This window comes from Cuculus canorus, chromosome Z (genome assembly GCF_017976375.1).
Source record: "Cuculus canorus isolate bCucCan1 chromosome Z, bCucCan1.pri, whole genome shotgun sequence".
Classification (NCBI taxonomy): Eukaryota; Metazoa; Chordata; class Aves; order Cuculiformes; family Cuculidae; genus Cuculus; species Cuculus canorus.
In genome coordinates this window covers 46,889,548-46,906,012 of record NC_071441.1, presented here as the reverse complement: position 1 = coordinate 46,906,012, position 16,465 = coordinate 46,889,548, and the positions used below count along the sequence as shown (strand labels likewise).

Sequence of the window (16,465 nt, the reverse complement as noted above, 5' to 3'; positions counted from 1 at the left end):
GGTCATAGCTTTGCTTATGGGAACAAGAACACAATTCTCCATTTAAGCTAAGACCCAGACTTTCATTCAGGAGCTGACGGTAAGGTGGAGTTTTGCCGGCTTTATTATTTCTTTGCCCTCTTAAGTTTCTCTTGCCTGTGAATATGAATAAGCCAAAGAGCTAAATGCAAAATCCAGCTCACAGAGATGATTTTGAGCTAGAGCTCCATCGGCTTCTCAGAATTGGCTAGGGCTGCTAAATCCACTGGAGGGATTTTTTGCTGAAATTTTGCCCAAAACCATGCCTCCTCTTTTTTTTGCAGAGCTAAGACTGAAAAGAGGGAGCAGGGCAGTTTCTAATTTACCCAGTAGAGGGCAAATGTGCTCACAAATCTAAGAATTCAGTGAAAAAAAATAATTGAAATAATAAAAAAAATCCTTCTGAGACCTTGGCCTGTAAGCAGCGTACTAGAGCTACAGCCACTGCAGGCATGAGGACCAGCAGTTTAAATTACTGCAAATTAAATATTTGGGATTCTGAGTGTCCAAACCAAGGAAACACAACCCAAACCAAAAAATGGAAAGGCGAAACCAGGACCACGTATCAGGGCATCATCTTATTTCTCGAATAAGAAAAGACAGTGTTTGCTTTAGGGTTAACAATGAAGTGGGGTTGGGAATCTCAGTGATATTTTTTTTTATTTGGATGGCAACAGACAAATACTTCTATACAGGAGACTGTCAAGACCAGTACGCAATAATGACTAAATAAACCACAGAAAATTACTGTTCTCCCCACTGGATACTGACAATTATATGAAAAACCAGCAAATTCAGCATAAATTTCAAACCAAAACTGCCTCTGTCACAATGTAGCGGTATATTTAAATGAGGTCTGCTGAATTTAGCTTGTAGATTTATGTCAGCTGAAAAAAAGGATTTTATAGGATTTACATTAGTTTCCATTCAGCATCTTTTTTTACTGTAAATCACATTGTTGTGAAGGTCTTTGATGATGGCTTGCGACAGTCAAGGCCCTTAAACTTTGAAGATTTCTGCTTTGCATCAGTCAGCTCCTCTTTGTCTTAGAAGATGGCAACAGGGTTTCTTCCGTTTATCCCGTTTGCAAACATGCCCAGAAGTGTGCCTACTTCTGCAAACACTGCTAGCTGCTCCAATGAAAACTGTTTTCAGAATTATATCAGAGATATTCTGAAGGCACTGAATGTGGACATAAGTCTTTGCAGGAAAACAAGTACTTAGTGTTAATAAACAGCCCTCTAAATAGTAAAGGAGATACTAGTAAGCTAAAGGTGCTTTTTTAATAATCACTCCAGAATTATTCTTCTAATCTAGTGAAAAGAGTGTTTGACCTAAAATAACCCTAATTTTTACTAGGCTATGTCAGTTTTACACCCACTAGAGGAAACAATGGGGTAATTATAGCATGCAACTGGAATGACTGAGAGGAGAATTAGGACTCCTCAATGGAGCATTGAATTCACAACCCAGGAAGCCGCTTGACTAAAATAGCAATCAATCTCTATTTTAAAATATTCTTGGCAGATATTTGGGCTGTTCATAGACCATCCTAGGTCCAGATCCAGAGGCTCTCTCAGCAGGCCAAAGGAAGGAAAGTCTTCTGCTTTTGTTGTTGTGGCTGTTTGGAGGGGTCTGTAAAATGCTGTGTTCTGGTCATGTTATAAAATGCCACCTCAGCACTTTATAAGTGTTCTCCTTGATGATGCTACACAGCAGCTCAGAGGGTGTAGGCAGGGCAACCCAAGCAGGGCCAAGTTTGAGTGGTTAGGGTGTCCTAAGCAGACAGGCTCATAACTGCCTGCAGAAGGCATACAATGAAAATCAGAAAGATTATGAAGCAGATAGTTCGCTCAAACTTAGGCTGAAGAACTAAGCTCCCTAAGTTGTAAAGGTAAGACCATGTCAGTGCGATTTGACTACTAGCTGCAGAAGAAGAAAAAGAATTTGGAAAGCAGAATTACTGTGAGGGAAAGATAAACATAACCACATACACCGGGCTGTAAAAACTTTTCATCACCTCTCTTTCCAAAAAACTGCTGTATGGATCTTGTGGCTGCAGCTCTGGGGTCTCGCTAAGCATTGCAGAAGGCTCTTTCCTGACAGATTTCATTTATTTTTGAGGATTTTGAAAAAAGAAAAAAAACCAACAGCTACCACTGTCAGGTGTAAGATTAATTGACCTATCCACCCTAGAGCTGGAGACTACATGTCCTGAGTTTCCCTCCAACAGATGTAATAATTGCGCTTTTATTTGCAATGCAAGAATAAAAAGCAAAATACACATATGCTGTAGTTCAGAGCATATTTATCTCCACACTGAATGAAACTGACTACCATACACTGTGGGCTAATTTTTATTGAATAGTAGCAGCAAAACTGATATGTTAGAGAAACGATTTTTCTGGAACCTAATATTTTACTGATTCTTCCCATCTGGAACTGGAAGAACTAAAAGCAAAAAAACCGGAGAATGCAAAGGCCAGAGTGTCTAAAACCTAGCAGTATCATGCAGGAAAGTCACTGCACAACACCTCCATGGAGCACACCATGCAAAAAGAGACAGAAGCAAAAAGGCAGGAAGAAACAGGCTGCCTGCTCCTGTCGATGTGAGTGTCCCTGCTCAGGAATGATAAACTAAATGCTTTAACATAAAACCAGAACTACTGAGGGATAAAGAACATCTATCTCGCCAGCAGAAAGGTATTCTCTTTACTGTACCAGCTTAATACTACTCACTGAATAACACCTGACCTGAAACAAGACAATAACAGTGTTACTACTCATGATCAGTATTAAAATATAAAATGTGTGCCCTCTGCCATCAAATCTAGTATGCCGGTTTTGTGATTTGTAACATGAAATCTGTCAGCAGTAGCCTTTAATGTTGCATAAATGTCATACTGCACTATCTCTTATAGCATGATTGATATTAAGCAAACTCAGAATAATGTCCTATAAATTTGAAGATAGGTATAGTTCTAAGGACAAAAGCCGACAATTTCAAGGATAAAACCAACCTATATACGTGCAGGTATGTAGTTATCTATGGTCTCTTTAAAATAGCAGGCAAATGTGCTTTTAACACAGCCTGCAGGAATTTGAAGGTGATACAACGTCATTAACCTACCGAAGCAGGTTGCGGTTTGCTGCAGTAGCTTAACTTCATCACTTCCTGTACCTCACTGGGAGGTTGCTGCTTACCAGACTGGAGCTGCCATGCTGATGGAGTACAAGACCCTAATCCTTGCTGCGCTTGCACCAGCTCCACTGCTGCCGATAACGATTAAGCCGGAGTGGGGTACGGAGAGCTTTGGTAAATAGGAGCCACAGTTCAACTCTGGGGTTAGTTGACAGCAGCTGGGCAACATGCCTTGAGTCTTGCTGTTCCTCCTGAAACAACTGCCCGGCTTCAGTTAAAGATTTCCAGTGAGAACCAAACCATTTCTTCAATTTAGGTTTAACATCAAGGATTAGCCAAGTGGCATGCTTTTGCCTGCATACAGAATTGCTGCTTTTTTTATCTCCATCCCCTTTCCCATCCACGCAGATATATTTCCAGCTCATTAGTCCTTGCATCATTATCATTTGGCAAGGTGGACACACACCCAGCAGAAGGCCACGGGAGGGGCATGTAAAATCCACACCTGAGCTTCTGCCTCTCACACAACATCAAATGCTCCGATCACTACTAACCATTCATAAATTGTAACTCAGACTATTGTGCAGATATTATGAGGGTGAAGAGGGCCAAGCAGTGTTTAAAACCAAGTCTCTGAAAGCACACTGTTCTTATACTGATTAACTCTCTATAAATATTCCACACAAAGACCAATCACTGGTTTGTATCAGTGAGATAAAACCCACACTACATTATTTAATGAATAGGAAATGGCATAAACTTGACTTTGCTTTACTCCCCAGAACAGAAAATGTTGATCTATTTGTCCCGATGTTGTCAAAATTGTGATGGAATAGGGAAATAGTGGAAGGTTCATTTTTATCCAAAAATGCTAATGCCAGGCAAATGAATGTCAGTAATTATGACAATGTGTTTATATCTCTTAAGAGAAGTCCAGATTTATACATAGGTCTGCACAGAGAATTACACACAGTTGAGATGTCCATATTAGTCAGCACCTTGTTCCTAACAAATGTTGCAGAAGCATAGTTGGTTTCAGCTCTCTGCTCCTAAATTTGTTGCATTTGGTGGAGTACAACTTTGTAGGGAGAAGGACTGTTCAAGTTATTGCCTTGCTGAAATACCAGATGTCACTGTAGCAGTGACGTCTTTAGCAAGTTTGGCTTTCTTCTACTCTGAGACCAACACTGATACTATGTTGTGAGACTGTGACCAGTCCTCACATCATAATACACAGGGACAAGGACAGGTTCACAAAATTCACCAGACTGAGGCCATGCACTTGAATCTTTCTTCTTCCACAGATGAAAAGTTCTTGTGAGGATTCTTTACCAAACAGTGGAGATTTTCATAGTGCTAAGTGTACTGTAATCATAGACAAAGGAAAGCCACAGCAGCAGCCTCATCCAGCATCTGAAGATGTTTAGCTTTGTGTTTAGCTTTGCCAGCTAAAAGGTAACAGGGATAAAGGAGAAGTTCTCATTGCATGCCTCAGGAATGCTCCTGCCCCGGGCAACAGCTCCCATCCCTTTAATTACAAGCCTTCCTATGCCAGAAATTGTAACTAGAATCCAAATGCTAGAAACCAACCACACAAGTATTTGTTGATGATAGATAAGAGGAGTATCCCCCACACACATTTGCATCCCCGTTTTGATATGAAACAGCACTGGCACACAGCATGAAAACGCAAACTGCAGCAACATGCACTTGGAATCACCATGCAAGAAGAAGCAAAAACAAATAAGCAGTTGAAAAGTACCTCAGAAGTAACCTTGCTAGACAGCAATTTACAGGTATACTGGTAGAAAGGGAAAAGACCAGCATTAGTACATTGAACAAGCATGTTATAACCAGGAAACAAGAAAAAGTAAAGAAATTGCAAGAACTGGCACACCCCAGAGTACAGGATTTCAAGCAACTTGGTGTCATTAAAAAAAAAAAAGTTTGTCAGTCTGCTTTTTTTTTAGTGACGTTGCTTGGCCAGTCTTAGTCTTGTTTGCTGTTCAGTGCTTGACCTGCTTTCTTGCTGCTGATTTTTCTTTTTTTCTCACCTGTTGAAACCTCTACTGTAACACATCCTCTTTGGAAGAAATTGCCTCCTCGTCTGAGCACTGAATTTCTTCCAAGAACAGATGTGGTTGATCTGCCCTCTGTTTCTGAAAAGCAAAACCTGCAAGTCCTGTCCAGAGCAGCTGCATTGTAGCCACTGAAGCCAGACATGTACCAGAAGGTGGTGATGTTTAAAGGAGAGGCAGGGTAGATGTCCTACTGAAATCAACTTCCTACTTTCTGGCGTGTCGAATGTAGGAAAAGTCCTGAAGTGCTATATATCAGTACTGCTGGGGTGCTCAGCATACAAGGAAAGTTTCTATGGGCATCAAATCTCTCCACAATCCCATTCAGGAAACCATGGCTGCTGCCTTCTGCCTCTGCAGAAGCTCTGCCACTGTTCTGCCTTGGGTGTTAACAGTGCCCTGACACCTCCCTGTACCTAACAAAGTCTCTGGTTACCCTCACTCACAAAGAGCAATTTTGAGCCATGTTCAGCTCTACAAAGAGCAATGTTGAGCATTGAGGATCCAGTGCTCCAAGTGGCGGCTGCCTGCCTGGTTGGTTGTCAGCTATGTTCCTTCCACCACTATGTTTCAAATATTTTTAAAAACAGGCTGGTGATGTGCTCTGTTTTTTTTTGTTAGTTACAGAAATCTTTTTCCTGGACACATGGTCATATGTCCCCTGCTGACAAATCAAAGTTATTTGTTGTTTAAATGACTATTGCTTAGCCTGGAATGTAAAATGTTAGTTCCAACTAACAGTGGTACAAGTACAGCACTTCTTATTTGAATTATCTTTTCCCTGTCAACTGCGGGAGTTGTTTACAAAAGGAAAGTAAAAAAAGGCAGGGAAAAGAAACAAAACACTCCTGCTGGTGTGAGGAAGCTCTCCCTGGGCTCTGCAGGAAACTGTCCTCTAATAGGATTTTGGGTAGGCAGAAGCAAGAATGTAAATCTTGTTTGGTTGTATGCAATGGGCTTAGACAAGATGAGAATGATAATACACTGCAACAATGATAGACTTTGGTGTGCACTGAGGCTCTATAAATTCACTGCAGCATTGAAAATTTGTCCCAGAAAACGATCAATCCCTCAAGTTGCCTGACCAGCACCAACAGTCTGGCAGTGCATCTTTGGTCAGTCAGTGCCTGGGCAGCTTCAGCAGCAGAAGAACACAGTCCAGCTGGCACTCAGAGCGCACCTCTTTGGTCAGTCACAGCACAGATCAAGGCTCTGGTAACGATATCAGGACTCACTTCAAACTGCAGAAGAGACTATGGAAACCTGGTCAACCTGCTTCTGAGGGGGCACACATGCAGCTCTGCAAGTACCCGAGGAGTTGCACTCGGGTAACTGAGCAGAGGGAGTTAGGTCTAATGACATCTTCCATGTTTTCTGTGTGCATGACAAAGATGCATGACAAATGGCATGTGACCATCACAGCTGTGGGAGAAGATTTCAGCTACGAGCCACCACTTTGTGGGCTGGGCAAGTCACATTCACTCTTCTTTGGGGGTGGAGGAAAAGCACAGGCTGAGTAATAGCTGAGTATTACCTCTTTAGCAGAGCAGCTTCTCCACTATGCCAAGGTTTTGAGCCACCAGACTGAAAGACATTCACTTGCAGGGCTCTCAAGTACGAATTCTGGTTTGCACAGCATGAGTTTTATGCCCTTGTTTTTTTTTTTGAAGTCCCTTTTGGCTTCTGCACAGGGCATGAGGGTGTGACGTGCCTCCTGCAAGCCTGTGAGTGTCCTTCAGAGAAAGAGGTCATCTGGGCAGATGCCACAGAACAACATGCACTAGAGCAGGTGGATTTCACTGGGTGCTCTCAGAGAGAGGTGAAACCAGAGAGTGGCTCCTTCCCAAGACGTGGCCCCATGATGCTGTTGCCAGAACAAAGCATGCTGCTGTGCATAAGGTGGCTTCCTACATGGCAGCAGGAGCCTGATGGACCATGAAATCTTGTTTTTCAATGGCTTTAGTAGAAGAAGGGATCAGAAAGTTCCTGGTGTGCACTGGAAATTAATCTGTTTACATTCTGAGTCAGCTCTCCTGCTACGTTGTTAACCAGCAGAAATGCAACAGGACCCCTGCACATTACGCTCCTTCTGATTTCAATTATCTTATGCTACTGTGCAACATTCACCAGTAATGATTAAAAGCTGTCAGACTAGTGCAGTATTCACATTACAAACCTTCATTTACTTCTATACACCTAATGAGACTCTACCTTTAATGAAGGTTACTAGAAAGCATTTTCCTTGTAGTGCTAGGGGCAGGGTTCTGACATCTCTGAGAAATGTGTGGAGGACTGTGGCTGCTTCAGCAAACACATAACAACAGCTATGTCCATTTAAGAAGTTTTATATCACACACATCTCACTACCTTCTGCATGCATTGCCCACAGTAATAATGAGTCTGAATAAAAAACACCTTCTGCTGCTGGAAAACAAGTTGCATAATGGATGGACCTGAATTTTGATACTTCCAGCTATGAAATTCCTAGCTCTTCTTATTAGTGCCTCCATAAAGAACAACTTAATTGTGTTAAACTCTGCTACAGTAATAACTGAAATGCAGGCACCCATTTCATAAACCAAACCTTAGTCTGATTTTCTACTGGTGTGGAAGAAAGACAACAAATCCAGTAGGAAACAGCATGCTGGCCATTGAAGGATCCAAGTTATTTCTGAGACACTCCCAGTCCAGTTCTGCAAAGGATGGTTTCTAGGGAAGTTATCCATTTACACCGAATCCTGAGTATAGTTGGACAGGACTTTGGGAGTCTACGAACACAGGCATGAATACATGCTTTATTCACAAAGCTCAAAGCGCCTCTAAAATAACCGATTAGAGGATCTTGGTGATGTGTGAATTAACTGGAGTCTGCCAAATTGCAAGGCAGCTATCCACAGCCCTTATTATTAATTACCTGAAATAATTAAAAAGGAACTTAAAATCAGTTGCCTTTGATATTTGAAGTGATGCTCTCATTTTCTCTCCATTTGCCCTCATCCTTCCATCTCAAACACACTGGCCCTTACAATGTGTTCAAATCCTTACAAAGTGAGCAGATTCTTAGGAAATAAATATTTTTGTTGTCTGAATGTTGGTTCTTGTGAGTCACTACCTCTATTGCAGAACAAAGTGCTGAAAGGAAAAGTGCACTTACACTACTATCATCCACCCTTTCTCGTCTCTTAGTTTTGTGTGTTTCATAATCTTCCATGAGGGTTTGCATCAGGTTTTTGGGTCGTTGGGCTCCCACAGGCTCCTCAGAAGATAGGTCAGACTGTGAGACGGGGCCTTCTGCGGTGGGCGATGGAGGAGGCTTGATCTTCTCTATCTTTCCTGCAACGACATGAAAAAGAATGACCCTTTCTAAGCTGAAGGACTCACAAGTTGTTTCCAAAAGATGCCAGCTGGAAAAGCATTTTCAGCAGGGTTTGAATGAAGAAACAGTTGGGAATGAAGTCTATGAATCAATCTGGTAAATCAGAATGGTCATGGACCTTTAAAATGCTCTCCCTCCTCCTGAAATCTACTACATCAAAACATTACAAAATCTTTTTACAAGACCTAGAAGAGTTACAAAATGATACAAGTCAAATTTAACTCATCAGTATTGTTTACAGTAGTATCTGGCTGAATCACCCATTCCCTCCTACAGGACACAATTCAGTCATCTGGAAACATTTCTAGGATTCTGGAACACCGCAAGATGATTTTTTTCCTACTCAGACTATACAACGCACAGGGTGCAATTGCTGTATGCCAGAGACCATGTGCCAGATGTCCAAAGAAGGCATCTGGTTAAGGGTTGCTGGCTTTTATTTCCAGTGCTTTTAATTTGATTTGTAAGCATGAAAAGCTTTGGGTTGGTCCCTGGTGCTACTCTTCACAGCAGCTGTTTCTTGCAAGTTATAGAAGGTACTCCTGGAGGAAGATCTGTGGCAGTGCAGGACGTAGTCTCTGCACAACCCTTGTTCAGACACAGTTGAACCCCTTCAGTCTCCTGATGGGAGGAAAGTCAGAGAAAAGTCAGAGTGCTCTCAGACTGAGCCCATTTCACTCAAGGGAAACTGTTTTAGGCAGAGCAACTCCAGCTGAAAAGCTGGGTAAAAGGCAGGACAGAGCAAAAAGATGACCATAGCAAACTGTGGGAGAGCTCAGAGGTTGGATCATCCACAGTTCTCCGGGGAGGGCAGCCTGTTTCTCATCACCAGGCACAGAGCTGGAGTGAGCGACACAGCTTGTCCTGGTAGGAAGAATGAGGATGGTAGCAGGTCATGGGAATAATGTGTAGGAGTTCTCAGCTATGACAGAAGAAAGAGTGACCTCTTAAAAATAGGTGAAGTAACTGGAGGATCATGCAGATCTTCATGAAACTTCCTGTTGCTGAGACAAATTAAAACCTTAGCTGCTCCTCCAAAAAGCATCATGACAGTGTTAGGCACTATACAGCAGCCTTCAAACCTGCTGTAAGAATCAGCAGGATTTATCCTTGAAGAAGGAAGTGAAACCTCAGTTGACACTGCAGAGGTCTTTTACAAGAAACCGCCTTGCTGGGGTTGTTTCGTTTCTGACCAGTATGGAAAAACCCAGCATCACTAGTTTCTCCTTACATGCTTAGCTTAAGTTGGCTGGTGCTGGGATGAAGGTGGGTATTCATCCTCCCCAGAGACTGGAGGGGGAGTTTCTATGGGCCCAGGTTCTCCTCGGGGTTGCATGAGCACTGGCTCGACAGACAACCACGAGTTACGCTACCAACACAGGGGCCCACACCAGGTTCTGTGCCGCCCTGCAGCACCCATGCATGACAGCTTGCACTGGTCAGCAGGAGAGAGTAAGAACAACTGTCACCTTGCCCATTAGGTCTAGTGGGTAAAAGAGCCTGCAGAAAATAGAAGGCCTGAATAAAGGTCAGATATCTTGCTGTATTACTTTGTTATTACGCTAATAAGTAACTGTCTTGGATGTATGCGAGTAATGCAGGAAGGATCGGGCTTCTTAGATGTCCACTCAGCTTTTGTGCTTTCCCCCAGGGATGCAGGCTATTACAGGATGCTCAGACCTAGGACAAGACTCACATCAGAAAAACAGGTCCTTCCACCCCACTCTCCTAGGAGAACAATGTAAACAAAAGGTTTTGGGGATCTGTATTTCAGAAAGGGATCTCCAAGCAGATCCACTTCCCTGGATGAAAGGCCATTAATTTCTGTGTTGTAGCAGCAACCCAGCAGCAACGTTCAATTGTTCTGTGCATGCTGGGCAGCATCACCATGAACAGTGTCAAGAGCTCCTTTTTCACAAAAAAATCCCAAACCCAAAGTAGTAAGAAGATTTGCCCACAGAAAAACAGTGGTTTGTTTGTTTGTATCTGTAAGAAATTATACTTCTACAAATATTTCCTCTAAGTGTTTGAATTCCACTAAAAACTCAGATATTCACAACAGCATTTCAACTACTATTCAGAGAGAAGTTACATGTCCCTTTCGGGTTTCTAGAAGTTTTGTGAACAGGTAGGTGGAAGAGAGAGATCCTACCAGTACCAATGGTGGCAGAAAGTCAAGCAACCAGTACAATTGTCAGTGAGGTTCTGGTTAGATGATGAGGTGTCTGAGGCTTCAGGGCTCTCAGAACAACCACAGAAAAACCCTCTGAACTTGAGGCAGAACTCCTGTCCAGCCTAGACCTATTCTGCCAGTTCAGACTGTGTTAGCAATGTTGCTGGGTTTATTTTCTTCCAGCAACATTTCATTCTACCTGTTCTCAGATAGAAGAGTCATTCAGCATAAGAGTGTCATGAGACATGATGATCATATAACTTGCTACTTCTGCAGTCCCATGTCCACACCTGATACACACAGATACTGCTGGCAGTCCTTACCCAAATCCAAGCAGAGTAACAAAGGAACTGTGTTCTGACTCAAATGGAAAAGGCAGTCACACTTGTAGGATACCAGCAAAAACTGCAGCCTGATGGCCACATTTGCAAGTTAATTTTAATTACCTGCAGTGAACTCCCTCCAGCAGAAAGTAGTACCCTAGGGTCACCTTTACAGCTGTTGCGAGACATTGAGTACAGACACCCCAAATCTTCACCTACACAATTACATTCTTCTTTTCTTTCAAAGGGACTAAAAAAATATTTTGTAGCTTCAGTTCTGGTGATGGCTCCCTCCACTCTCTGGCTTCAGGGATCTAGTAGGAAGCTTCTGGAACTCAATTTCTCTTAATTTCCTGCCTCTTGCTCTATGTAGGGCAGGCAGAAGCTGCTCCTATGAAAAATGCTCTATTCCAGCCCTGGGGAAGGGAAAGCTCAGGGAAGGGGCAGCTGCTGCTGGGTCCCAGTCCGGTGGCCGCAAGACACTGCCTGACACCTCTCTGCAAAATCACACAGCTGAGGACAGAATAGCTTTCTCCTAACCAAAACCTCTGTACAGCTCCAGGAAGCAAAAGGAGTTGCGACGGTGACTTATCCACTTTGTGGAGCCTGACAGTTGTCCAAGGACTTGCTGCAAGCTGAGGAAGAATCCTCATATGATGTGCTGCAATATCAAAAGGAAAGAGTGATTGAGGGAGGCCCTGGGACAAGGGCCTGAGCCGACACCAAGTAACCAGCAAGTACCAGGGGCCATTATAGAGTATTAACTAAGGTACAAAAGAGACAGGAAGCATGGGGCTTCACACAAGTAAGAACAACTACTTTACAAATGCTGTAATTCTTTTATGAATTTTGTTTTTTTTGTAAAAATAAGGTATTTCAGCAAGATACTTTGTTTTAGACTAGTCTGTGTTGGAGTCAGGGGATAGTTGAAGTATGTAAAAAAACGTCCTTCTGATAATGTGAAGCCTCACTACCATTCCTGGTGAAAGGTGGGCTTTGGTCTTCTTGAACCCCAGGTGAGCAACATAAATACGCAAACATGCAAGCAAAAAAACATTAAAAAAAAAAAGAACCTCTTGAAGATCCTCTCACTTCATACACATTCTCCACTAGGGAGGGAACAAGGGTCTAAATGGCAAATGACCAGTGAGCTGGGTTAATATGCTGTTAAGGCACTCCTGGAGATGTTCAGGGGACGAGTGATGAGGACTCTGGAGAAATCCTTGAAGAGAATGATGAGCTTTACTTCTTTCACACCGGTGATTATAATGGGTATGGAAACGCTATCCTCCATGAACTCAAAGGCTTCATTCATTTTCTAGCTTTTCCCAGAATTCTCATTTTAAAAAGAGGTTCATGGCATTATAACTGAACTTCATTACAACATGAACCTTTACATGTACACATGACATTAAAAATTTTGCGATGGCCACAAATATTAAATATTTGCCACCAAGTTTCTGCTTCTTCTCCCACTGTATAAAACATATCTTCAGGCTGTAGTCAAACCTCTGAAGTTTCCATAGTGTAGGTATTTACCTGTGAAAAATGCAAGTGGAAAATGGTTTTCAGCCTGAAATGGCTCCTCTGATAGCGGCTTAAGCTCCACAGCCGTCACTCAGGGGGAGTGACACTGATCACTTGTGTCCCTAAACTGCAACTCCCTCCCTGGGCTTTTGCCATTCACTGAAGTTCTCTCATCTAATTTATCAACTGAGGACAACAGAAGATGACTGCTTGGTAGGCAGCTCTCCCACATGTGTGTGCAGAAGGGTCTGAGCACTTGCAGATGAGTGTAGAGAGTGCAACATGCCTTCTGCCCCACTTTGCAATACTTTGGCAAAGAAGCAAAAAGGAAGACGTGGCACCTTCAGGGAAGCTTCTCCCAGGCATGGCTTCTCATGTTAGAGATTTTTGCATGCAATACGAGACAGGAAATATACATGAACTGTTTCCCGCCAAGAGAGAAGCCTTCACTGAACGAAGAGCCGTCATGTAATATTTTTCACACCTCCTTTGATGAACAGGATGACTTCAGCCAGGCACTACAGGAAGTTAGACACAAGTTCTTCATAGTCTAAGTACTCGTAATAAAAGGAACATGAGAATTACACCACCGAATGTATGCTGGATTCTCTCATGTCACACACTCATCATCCTGTTCAGATAAACGATCGAACAGCCTTAGCTGCTCTGCCCAGGAAGGACAGTGTACCCCCCGCACACTGCAGGAGAAAACCAGTGGCTTGCTATGCAGCTACTCAATACCTTGCCAAATGCAGCAGGTGCTGCAACAAAACACACTGGAAATGTTCAAAATTAAATATAGCTCTGCAAGTATTTTGAGACCCATAATGACTCTCCATCTAGCCATGCTCAAGTTTTTTTTTAATCTTTCTTGGGTTTCCTCATGCAGGAAACCCCATGTTTTTGGGAAAGGAATTTGCATAGGTTCTCACCTTCACCTTTTCAGGAGTACCATGGAAAGGTCTTGTCCTGCGTGCACACAACATGTAGTCATTGTTGCACTGAAATTACTGTCTAGTTCTGGTGATCTGAGATGAGCTAAAAGGCTGCTTTGAAGCATCTCAAACAGCTTTAAAGGATACTTTTTAGCAGTACAAAATTTTATTACTGGGAACGACCCTGGCTTATGCTGAGTGGTTGGCAGACATCAAGTTCAATGTTACTGTCAGTTGTATGAAAGTTGCCCATCAGGGTGGCAAAAGCAGCCTGTTTGCTATCTAAAGTAATTTGGAGTTATTTTATGTGCATTCACATGAATCGTGTTAATCCTCCGCACTCCAGTCACAACAGCAATTCAGTTCACTGCAATCTCTTTTTGTGGTTTGTGTTTCTGCTGTCTACATGATCACAGTTCAAAGAAGTGAAATGAAGCAGAAATAACAAATAATCAGGGATCACCAGGAGTCCTAGCAAAGCTACCTTGCCCAGTCCACCACCAGAAAGCAATCTGATAGGTAGGCCATTGCTAATTAAGTCTATTAGTGTACCTCCTTAAAAGAGTTCTGGTGAACTTACGCTTCCCCACTCAGGGATTAGCAACAGATTTTTCAAATTTAGACTTAACCCTCTAATCCTTTTCTGCTGAGGTAACCTGATGTTAAAAGTAGAGTGCCAATTTTTTCCTTGGGAAAGGCAATTTGATTACAGAAGTACCATTGCTGTTGTTGTTATTATTATTATTACTATTATTTTTCTACATGAAACTAGATATCCAGATTACAGTATCACATAGGTTCTACAGCATATTCCTTACTGTGCCTACCACAAATGGATTTTCTTTTCTGCTCTGTAAATTACCTCTGTAACTGGCTGCAATGAAGCTTTACAGCCAGATTTTGTTGCCTCTGTTGAATCACCTTTTGCCTTGTTTTTGTAAATACTGTAAAGACACTGTAAATCTTAAAATAAAGGGAAAGTCACTGCAATCTTCCAAGGCATTGCACAGTATCCCTTCTCCTTATTTTTAAGGATGCCTGCAAGCTTAACTGTAACACAGATGGATGAAGGGACAGCAATGAAAAGGTGAGCTGAAAGTATCTACCCTTCAACACTAACGGTGCTGACCTAATTTCTACTAGCTGAGAGCTCTGCTGAGCACATCTGCTGTTTAGAAAGCACTGAAAGTAGATTTATGAATTACTTTGGCAATGCTTGTGGTGGGTTTTTTGATCAATGACATCCTTACACATTGCCACATATTCATCTTTTCCTAGAAATTAATTCTTTGCCTTGTCACCAGCTGCAAATTGAAGTAGCTTGAGTCATTGGCTAATAGATCCCAATTTTCTTTCTTGAACATATGGCAGTTGGACATTTAAAGGAAACTGTCTGGAATGATTCATTATAAAAATAAGTTTACCATTCTCACTAGAATTTAATTTACAACAAACATTTTAACATGAGGCACAAAGTAAATTTCTTGTTGTCTAGAGAACTAAGAACAGAAGTACAGTTTTCCCAGATGCTCCTTTAAAACAAGCATTAGTGTCAGCAGCCCTTCCATCATTACTTGTGAGTAAAAAGAAACCATTATCAGGCCAAATTTGAGCACTTGCAGCTACAAATGATGTTTTTGAAAGCCATCATAAGAATACTTTTAGACAACAAGTTCTCCTAGCTGATGTCCATGCTGCTCTATCTCTCACATCTTGTCAGATATTGCTCAGAGCACCTCAGTTTATGGATGCTCCCTATCAAAAATGCTGTTGCATAGGAGTAATAATTGTAGCATTTCATAGAAATTATTGACATCTGCTACATTTTCTGGCAAGAAACACAAGTTAAAATCATCCTCTTTGCAGAAGAAACAAAACCAAGTTATTATATATTTATGTGCTGCACACCACTCCAAGTTCACAATCAGACTGGGTAATCAACAAAAATCTAGACCTTATTCAAGTTTCCCACGACTTTCAAAAGAAAAGGATCACTTTGAAGAATTCTGGAAGCAACGCCAGCTCAGATTTACATCAGTGGAAATACAAACGGAATCTAAGCACTCTGGGTAAAATTAACACTTCTTCACAATGATCACTCTTAGTAAAAACTTATAAGTATTTCCAAGGCCTAACTCTTAGGTCTAACTCATAAAGACAACTACACAGAAATGAGACTAGCATGTGTTTCTATTTTTTTTTCTATTTTTTTTAATATTATATTAACAAGGCATGAATGCTTGATTTTATTTTTGGAAAAGGGGAAGGCAGAGAAAGATATGCCATAACTGCAGTGAAAGCCACCGCAGGGACCCAGAAGCTGGTCAGTCAGAAAAGGACTTCTGCCGAACCTATTAAACATCTTGTTTGCTGTAGTACATGACGTCAGCTGAAATACATGGCAACTCACAGCTCAGGACATTTTTTACTGGACAAAGTTCCCTAAGAAGAACAGGATATACCAGAAAACAAAACGCAAAACACACAGAAAAAGTAATCACATGCAAATACCCCAAATCTCCACTAACTTTGTGCTTCCTTAATGACATGCAAGAGAACAGAAAGCCTATTAAAAAAGGGCTTTGCATGTTTGTGTTTCAAATAGCCACTGCAAAAACTGCTTCTGTCCTTCTTGTGATGATCCTGAATTTGTCTGTGGTCTGAGCAGCACTGCAATAGACATGTTGCACTACAACGTGGCAGGATATGAATAGAGTGTAGGGTTTCCTAATGACTATCATCGAGGCATAGAAGTTGCTTCTGTGCTATGTCTGGGAAAAAACAAAAACGCCTACAGGCACGCTCACAGACAGAAAGTTAGGTTGTTCCATGCCCTTCTCCTGCCTGCAGTTTCCAGGCAGATGAAGCCATGACAACCCTCCCAGCATGTGCA

The 16,465-nt window shown here is 42.0% G+C and overlaps 1 protein-coding gene across 14 annotated transcripts in view; it reads right to left on the bottom strand.

Annotated features, from left to right (window-relative positions):
* The window catches only part of PALM2AKAP2 (PALM2 and AKAP2 fusion), a 269,862-nt gene that overhangs the window by 5,121 nt on the left and 248,276 nt on the right, over positions 1 to 16,465 (bottom strand). For 10 of the 14 annotated variants that reach the window (XM_054053677.1, XM_054053679.1, XM_054053680.1 and 7 more), the window contains 2 exons: positions 8,393 to 8,571; positions 4,923 to 4,961 (listed from right to left, as the gene is read on the bottom strand). In XM_054053677.1, the coding sequence (XP_053909652.1) occupies positions 4,923 to 4,961; positions 8,393 to 8,571 (218 nt within the window). The remainder of the gene's footprint in view (positions 1 to 4,922; positions 4,962 to 8,392; positions 8,572 to 16,465) is intronic. The other 4 variants (XM_054053678.1, XM_054053681.1, XM_054053683.1 and 1 more) reach the window with 1 other exon arrangement.